Source organism: Egretta garzetta, unplaced genomic scaffold, assembly GCF_000687185.1.
Source record: "Egretta garzetta isolate BGI_Z169 unplaced genomic scaffold, ASM68718v1 scaffold18, whole genome shotgun sequence".
In the NCBI taxonomy this organism is placed as follows: Eukaryota; Metazoa; Chordata; class Aves; order Pelecaniformes; family Ardeidae; genus Egretta; species Egretta garzetta.
The window spans coordinates 2,387,192-2,396,548 of NW_009260616.1; the positions used below are offsets into that span (position 1 = coordinate 2,387,192).

The following is a 9,357-nucleotide window of genomic DNA, read 5'->3' on the forward strand; positions in this document are numbered from 1 at the left end:
TATAGTTAGTTAGAAAAACTGGAAAAAAAAATCTAAAATCTGTAGCTGTAAAGACTGCTAGCAGAAGCACCTGGGCTCCATTTCCCCATGGAACTAAATAAAATGGACCATCTATTATTTAAATCTCCTACATTAAAGTTACATCTGGAGAAGATAGAAGCATGGATCGCTAGTTCCTCTGCAAAATACTTAGACCTGCCCTGGGCCTTGTCCTGTTGGAGAGGGTCTGTGATTTGGGCAGCAGGATAGGAGAGGGTCACTCTAAAAGGCTAAGACAGTCTTGATTTCTTGTTAAAATGCCTTTTCCTCCAATATTCCTAAAATGAAGAACTATAAAGCAAATCCTTCCACTTCAATGGTTCTGTGGCACTATTTAACAAAATTAAGGACAAACAGCTTCAAAAATCTAATAATTGTGTTTATTCTTGTGAAAGAAGGATGGTAGACAAACTAAAAAAGATCACTCTTTGCATCCACAAAACAAAATAATTCCTTTCCTCCCATGGACATCTGTTTTATTTTCAGATACAGCAAAAGAACATGTACTTCAAGTCTGAGCAAGGCAATTCATCTGGATTCCACCATCATCACAGTCATGGGATTTTTATTATATTTTTTTTTTTTTTTACAATGTGAAGACTCTGGATGCACAGATCCTGCTGTGCAGAGCCATCACATTCCTTCACGAGAACAACCTGGTAGGAATCAAACATCTAAGGAACAGCAAATAATTATTCCAGTAAAGAAATTACAAAATGTTACAATGGTTTTTGAACACCACTCATTTCATTTGTGCATTCTTGTGACATTATTTAAAAAATAAATAGAAGACTTTTTATTTTTTTAGAAGCCCCCACCCTTCCAGCTTCCTGATGCTTTGCAGAACACTTGCCAGCAGCAAAAATCCTAAGTGTCTTTGAGCATCAGCGTGGGAGTGAAAACGTACCACGATTCCTCAGCATCCCCTAACAACCTCCATGCCTGAGGTGAGGCCGATTTCCCAGCTCCCCCCTTCAGCCGCGTTCGCTGGCGCCTGTCCCTCAGCCCCTGCCTGGGGTTTCACTTCACCACGGCCTGGGCCTGGGTGTAGGAAGAGGAGTTGGTCTCGAAGTAGCCCTCCAGCTGCCCACAGAGGGCCTCGAAGGTGGGACGCCCGCCCACCTCCGTGCTCCAGCACTGCAGCATCAGCTGGTAGAGCGGCAGCGGGCAGGGCTCCTGCAGCATACCTGCAAGCCAAAAGGAGTTCGTCAGACCTCTTGGGGTGTACTAAGTGACACCACACATCCCTATCTCTTACTGAGAGGAGGCAACGGGATGGTCCCCCCTCACCCCCCGTGAGGTACATGTGCACGCAGAGGGCAGAGCTGGCCTCAGCAGGACCCCTGCAAGGGCAACGGGGGGGGCAGCAACACAGCAGTCACTGGAGGATCCCAAACCAGCAGCTAAAAACTCCCTCCAGCACTTCCCAGCCCCCTCACCCCCACTGCGCCACCTGAGAGGCACAGCAAAGGGGTTCATCCGCGTGTGAGGCTTTTCCTCTGCCACCCGGCTTTGCTGAGAATTTTCTGACATCTGTTTCCCTTAAACTGTTCCTAAATCCCTCTAGGTCTCAGTGACTCCAAAATCCCCCAAGAAAATCTGTCCTGCTGCTGAATTTCCCGCACATTTAGAAAGTTCTCCCTAACATCAGCCCTACGTTTCCTCTGGTACAGCCACAAGATGGCATCCTGCCTGCTCTGCCACTGCGAGTCATGGCGAAGAAACCATTCCCTACTTTTGCTATACCTTTAAATATTAAAACTATTGTCCCATTCCCTTTTAATTTTTTACTCTTTAAATTAAATCTTGAATTGCATAATCTTTACTTCTTTTCCCTAGATCTCTGAGTGGTGTTTCCTCTGTACATTACCCACTGCCACCATGGATCAACGCAACCTCTTCTCATGATTACTGAGGACAGACTCCTGAAAGTGATACCATGTAACAAAACAGCCATGGCAAAGCATTTTCTACTGTAAAGTTACAGATAAACTATACCTTTGCAAAAGGATGATGCTGAACATATTTACAGACAATACTGAGAATCATGGTGTTACATATAATTTATACTTGAATAATTTATATATGTGTGTGTCTGTGCATATGCATGCACCTATAGTTTATATGAGATGAGAGGGTTTGGCTTTGGTTTTCCTTTTTTTTTTTTTTTTTTTTTTTCCCAGAATAGTTTCACAGGAGGTGAGAGCAGGAATCAAAAAGCAAAATCAATTTTTCCTTTTACAGGAAATACCAGTTTGGGATCCTGTGAAAAGTAGTTTATGGTGAACACACCACCCCTCAGGCCTGTAGAGATGCAGAATAACTTTTTTTTTTTTTGCTTTCGTCCTTCCCTTGTGTTCTCCTCACCAGCACAAAATGAGTCACAGTCAATCATCTCACTGATAACTTGTGTTATTGGAGCCACAGTTCCTTGACCATTTTTTCACAGTGCTAGGAATAATAGCTGCTCTCATACCATTAAAACTACTTTTGAGGTTGGAGATATTTTATTCCTAATTCTTGTGATCCTTCTCTTTACGAAGGCTTTCCACTGCAGTAGTCAAATATGAGGGAAGGGAGTAAAAACACCCTGATTCATTTTTCAGACACCTTCTTCCTGAAGTGCCTGTGCAGCACTTCACACATAATAAACTGTTCTTCCATTAGATGTCCTCAAAAAAAAAAAAAAAAATTAAAAAAAAAAAAACAAACCAGGGTGGGATGGGGGACAGAAAAACCTTCCCTTTTTCCACACTCCAAGAATTGGTATCTTTGATCTGATGCTGGAGGGAAATAGCCAGTTGGCTTAGGTGCCTGTACAATGCAGTTTGACTCCAGCAAGAGGAAGCTTGAATGGCTGCTAATCACAGCCTTTGGAAAGCTTCCAGGGAGCCTGGTGCAGCCAGAAGGTCTGACCCACTAAGTGGACCTCATCTGAACAACCTTCATTCTGTATTCACAGTTTTAACCCTTTAACATGCCTGTAGAACAGGCATTCAGATTTTTTGTGTGCTGTTCTTAAAGCAAGAAAACATTAGACATCATTCTTACCAGCATAAGGCATCTTCCCATAGGTGATTATTTCGAAGAGAAGTATTCCAAATGACCAGACATCTGACTTAATGCTGAATTTGTTATAGCGGATGGCCTCCGGGGCTGTCCATTTCACTGGGAGTTTTGTTTCAGGCCTAGCTTCGTATACGTTTTCATTTTCTACCTGTCATGGGTAAAATGAAGCAAGCCTGGTTTCAGATCTGCTTCAGCAAAGAACTTAAGCACTTGACTAAGCTAAGCATGTGCTTAATCTTATCCTCTTTTAGCCAAGCACTTGCCTTTCATGGTATTAAAGCGCACACTTTCTGAAGTCTATTGTTGAATTGGGCTGCACAGTTGAGAAACGCTACTGTTCATCGGAGGCTTTTCTAAAGCATTTGTCATTTCAGGCAAGCACACAGTGTTGGAGTGGCTCATGATAATTATGACCTGCTACTGTGCATTCTGGACCTGGCTTGCAAGATTTCAGAATTCTGTCAGGAGTGGTAGTGCAGGCATCCTGCTGACCCTAGAGACCAAATGGCTCCACGTCTGGTCTTCAGTAAACAGAGAAGGCAAGAGCAAGAGCTACTGAATTTCGGAACCTTTCTTCTGTGACTTATTGTGGTGCTGAAGGGCCATTGACTTTGATAACAATCACTTAAGCAGATTTTGGGGACCAAAGAACAAACTCCAAGTGATTCAAATTAACATACTAGCTTACAGTGGGTCCAGTTAATTCACGTAAAGTGAAGATGAAAGACACATAGGAAAAGAAAAATTATTTACTTGCAAATTTGTAAAATCATGTCCTTAAAGTTTTATAGCAGACATCTAAACTTCATGAACATTTATTCTCTCTTTAATTCCTAAACATAATTTGCTGTACATCAGTCACATCCAAGCCTTGGTCAGGTTGTTGCAGGTTTCACATGCAAATCGGGCAAATGTGTACAAGATTTGTTTGATTGATTGGTTTTAGTACAGAATGTACGTTTCCCAGCTGTAATGCCCTATAGTTTTGAAAGGACTGGTTGTTACTGTTTTGTACCTACATACTAATACAGTTGACATCTTGACCACAATACTCATCTCTAGAAACGGGAAATTATTTCATTATGCTAATTAACGCATACAGAAATACAGATTTCATTTCTCACACCTGTTCATTTGGGATCTTTGCATGTGACCACTTAGTGCTTTGGCTTAGGAGACAGAATATTCCTAAGAAAGTCTGCCAAGATGACTCTATGACAGAGTACTTTAGCAAAGTTCAGTTTTAACAAGAAATGTCAACAGCTGTAAATTATTACCCTTTCTAGTGAGGACAAACAAGAAATATCCATTGTCAGCATTGTTCACTTAAAAATATGTATTTTTCATGTTAAGAAATGTGCAATCTGAACTTATGCATAAGTAGAAAAATCAAAATTAAGCAAAAAGCTCTTTCAAAGTCCCTTGATGCCACTGTCAAGCCATTATTCTATACTTCAGTATGTAATAAATCCAACTCTGTTATGAACTTCAATTTCTACTGCTTGAATAGAAAAAAAAAAAACAAAGAGAAGCAGAGGGCTTTTTTCTTTGTTTTTCCTTCTCAGTGCAAGAACATAAATCAATAAAAGCAATAATAAGACCTGAGAAATTATGGATTACATATTGAAATCCATAAAATATGGCAAATCTAGTCTTTCTAACTCTGATCAAATAATTTCCAGAGGTAGGAAATCTCATTTTTAAACAATGGTTCTTTCCTAGGGTGATCTTGGTCAGGTTTACTTAGCATTCCACATCCTCAAGGGCTAGAGAAAAAAGCCAGTGCAATGGCAAAGAACTTGAAACTGCATGAGATTTAAAGCTCTGAGAGCTCACTTTATGAACTCCGCTGTTAGTCGTGGAGAGGAATAAGGTCCTTTTATGATTACTACCTACACTCGCAAACATCATGGAGGCAGCAGGGAAGTGAACAAGGGAAGAATAGCTGTCAATACATTTTTATATGCCTTCTTTTACAGGCTCAGGAATATAATTTTGCCATCATTCCTGTGATCTCTCTCCATGTGGCAGACGCCAGCGGTGTGGATAAAGGTTGTGCAGCAAAGGGGATTTCTTGCCAGGCTCCTTCCTTGGTGGCTGAGTGGGAAGCAGACACCAGGAGGACATCTGCAGACTGACACAAAGGCACAGGCCAGCTTCTAACTTTGCATGGGATAATGGTAGAGGAAACAAGTGAACATATTAGGGGTCCTTTTCTCCCCAGGTATTCCCTTTGCCTGAACCCAGCAATTCAGAGGCTGCAGTTCATCCTTTAGTTGACTTCTTCCACCTTGTTCCCCAGAGTTAACGTAAAGCCAATTCACCCTCTCACAACTCACCTTAAAAACTCTTGCAAGTCCAAAGTCTGCCACTTTGTAAACACTATGTTCACCAACAAGAACATTCCTGGCTGCAAGATCCCGATGGATGTAGTTCTGAGATTCAAGGTAAGCCATGCCAGAAGCCACCTGAGCAGCCATGTCTATTTGATGTGGCAGGAAGATTTGGGATCCTGCATCTTCTGTTTAAAAAGAAAATGACAAGGATAACATAATATTTACAGTATTCAGATACAAATAAGGTAACAGATGACTGGTTCAAACAGCCAACACAAATTGACAAAACCATGCAACACAATAAAGTAACAGCCCAACCAAATGACACAGGTTAGTGAATGATGCTACTTGAAGTCATGCAGCCAGTTTCATGATAACTGAGTAGCAATGCCTGCCCCATCTTCTCCAAAAGAGTAGATACTAAATGCAGTGGTTGATCTAGGACTGGAAGGAGCTTCTGACACAGTCCAAAAAAAAAAAGGTGTTTATCTACTGATAGTAATGCAGATGTCTGCCTTTCTGACGAGTGCATAACCCATTCCAAACTGTGAGTAAGAGCTAATGTCAGTACTCACTGAGTGTAGCCAAAACTGACTAAAGATGGAAAAGCACAAAATTATGCTGGTTCCCTGTTCTCCAGTGATTCTTACTAGGAAATATACCATCTGCTGTCAAGCGTAACTCTCATTTTCACTTTCCAGTCCACTTGACTGCTTCACGCTGTTATCTCTGTTGCTGCTACTCAACAGTAGGACTCCGTGAGATGCTTTCAAACTGCCTGCTTCTCTTGTAGAACTTTCTGAAGCAATGTGTGTGCCATTCCCACCACTGATCAGCAAGTCCCAGAAATAGAGATCTGGCAATCAAAGATCAGCTGTTCAAATGAAGTAGTAGAAAGAACTTTGAGCAGAGCAACTTCCCTCCACAAATGAAGGAAAGAGCCTTATGCCATGAAAAACTGCAGCCAAGAACAGCAAGACAGGTACTCAAAAAAAGTTGTTGGGGTATGACACACTAGAATTCAAATTCAGGGCCCTTATGGCATTTTGGGGACAGCTGACCTCCTCATAGCAAAGAATTCATACCCCAAGGTAATCTAGGCAAGCCAAATCAGTGTTATAGTCACCCAAACCCAAACACTGCAGCCCTGAAGCATGAGTGCCTACCTCTGGAGCCTCTAATATTCAAAACTGTTCCAACTTTCTGTTTCAGAATCATAACTATATAAAAAAGCTGAGTGTTTGATGCTATGTTTATTGGTAGTTCTCCTTTCTCATTGAGGATGGTGACTTTTCCTTACTGCCTCTGTGTTAAAGAAATAAAACATTTGTAGCTGACAGTTTTCTGTTGCTTATTTCGAATCGTTTCATAGTCAAAGTGTGTCTTAGCATTGTTTTGCATAGCCTGCTCCAGTTCTGGCATTTTATCCGACCTAACCTTGCAATCATTCCTTATGAAGAGTGTGAAATTCCATTGTTTACTAATCTATTCTGCAATCTCCAGGCCTTGAATTTCCTGCTCATCTGGATGTTCTGAGATGAATAAGTAAAAGAAATGAATTTTAAATTATTAAGTTTGCCCTGTATCTGTATTGTCCTACTTCCTTTTTGAGGCTAAACTCATTGTCATGATAATCCAGCACTATTATTTACTTCTATTGTTGACTCAGAAAGTCTTTTCCTCTCCCACACACATGTTTAATAGCTGCCTTGACCTTTAAAAGTGAGAGGGAGAAAAATCAGGCTACGTGAAAATCTACGGCTTAACCATCAAGAAAATCCATCATCAGGCCACAGAGTGATATAACACTCTGAATTTTGCAGTTCTGGTAACTGGCAGACATCAACATTTATTATTCAGCTTGCTGGACAAAGATATAAATCCGTAAAAGATGCTTATGTTGTATTCAATCAGAATATGACTAAATATGTACAAATACCACGCATGGGTATCTGGGGTTTGGAAACTAGCTTATGTGACTCAGTTTAAAAACCCTCTTTCCGTGTTCTCTTTCACACTGCTCCTTCATCTGCACAGGCTATGAACCACTTCCTGGTGAAAGCAGTCACGGGTGCAGACAGACTTGAGCACAGGTTTGTTATTGCTCTGATGATGCTCCAGGCTGGCCTGACACAAGCTTGCTCCAAGAGGCAGAACACAGCAATGTCACGGCAAAAAAGGATGAGCTGCTTCAGTGCAGAATAGGAGTTAGAGAGCTGCTAAACCCTCCCTGTCTTATTCCCTGCAGGACACACAGATGCTCTGTGTTAAAGGAGAAGGATGAGATCCACTTCTAATGGTGGAGTTGCAGCTGAAAGATTTGCACTGGGGCCTGTTTGGGATCCCAGACCAGGCTGACCTTACTGCCTTTAGCACATGGGCTGAGGGGGGGGAAGAGGCCACCATTGCCCTGGCTGCTGCTGTGTTTCTTGGAGGGTTTCTCTCTGTGAGCCGGTTCTGCACTGCTGCTGTTCTGGAGCTAAAGAAGGGAAAGCTGTGAAGAGGAGCCTCAACTGGTCAGAAGGTGCAAACTGTGCAGAAAGATGAAGCATGAGTCTCTTTGGGATCTGACGTGCAAAACATGTCTTGTAAAGATTTCTGACTATACCTCCAAAATCCCAGGCTGGGCCAGTCAAAGCACAAAAGTTCAAGCACAGCACTGCATTGTACAACTACAAAGGTTTCCAGACCAGAGCCAGCTCCCATCTGGCTGGCTGAGAGCAGGTCAGAAGAGTTTCCAGTTGTATTCATATGGGTATACATGTGCTTTAGGTTTTTTTAAAGTGTTTTAAAGAAGGAAAAACTACAACAAAAAACCGAAAGTTAATATAACTTCCTAACTCAAAACCAGGCACTACTGGTGAATTTATAAAACCTTCCCCTGGCTTATTCTTTATCCTATAAAGAAAATGTAGCACCTCCACGTCCTTTTTGAGTAACATTTTTTGACAAAACTATCACTCTTGTATGAAAAATTTATTAGAGAAAATATTAAAGAAGGCTTAGGGTCTGCACCCTGTTCTGAACAATCAGTCACAATATCTCATATAGGAAAGACAGCAAAATATTCTTATTGACAGATGCCTGACAATAAATAAATAAATAAATATATAAGCAGCACTTTTCCCAGTTGAGAGCATTGCCTCCGTAATAATTCACTGAACTTCAAGACTGCGTCCCTGGCAGAACAAGCCCCAGGTCTATCAGACTTGATAAAAACACTCATACATTTATGACAATTTCATTCACATCCAATAACAAAGAAAAGTTTTCAGTTGCATTTTTCTCATACTGGTGGCAGCTCAATAACTCTGCATAGCAGAGTTCATCAAGAAGTATCCCAAAGTACATTCACAGGGTGCACGGGGAATTCACGTGCCCATCATTATTAAGTAGCTGTCATTATAGTGGAATGCGATAGTCACTATGCATGAAATATTAGGGATTTTTAAAGCTGGAAAAACATGCCATGCATTTCTAGGAGAGGAAATTTAACCAAAGAATGATCTCTGGACGGTCCCTCTGTTTCAGTTTGCCATATTTACACTTTAGGCTGCACAGAGACAGCAGCCTTTTGGAAAGGTTTGCCTGGTTCCTGCAGTGGCTGAGTCTCAGGAATGCTTATCAGGAGCTGTGCACTGACCACCAGCCGATACCGATCGCTTCCAGCCATGGAGCTCTGCAGAGGCTTCAGATCTCCTTCCTTATTGCACTGACGGCAGTGACTTTTCTCTGACCAATACCTATCAAAACACCTGGGTCTCTGCTTCCACCTCTTGGTTCTGTTTATCCCCCTGCGCACAGGCCATCAGACAAGGAGAGATACCACTAGGCTGGGTTTCAGCTGGTCATTTTTACAGTTATCTTGACAGCTGCCTTATACCAACTGACTTCCCCCAGTCTCTCTGAGCTG

At 41.7% G+C, this 9,357-nt stretch overlaps 1 protein-coding gene across 1 annotated transcript in view; it reads right to left on the reverse strand.

The window, feature by feature from the left end:
* Positions 1 to 1,059: 1,059 nt before the first annotated feature.
* Positions 1,060 to 9,357, reverse strand: part of FRK (fyn related Src family tyrosine kinase) — a 53,550-nt gene continuing 45,252 nt past the window's right edge. Inside the window, exons 6-8 of the mRNA XM_035900693.1 lie at positions 5,448 to 5,629; positions 3,080 to 3,256; positions 1,060 to 1,215 (exon numbers count right to left, since the gene is read on the reverse strand). Of these exons, the coding sequence (XP_035756586.1) occupies positions 1,060 to 1,215; positions 3,080 to 3,256; positions 5,448 to 5,629 (515 nt within the window). The remainder of the gene's footprint in view (positions 1,216 to 3,079; positions 3,257 to 5,447; positions 5,630 to 9,357) is intronic.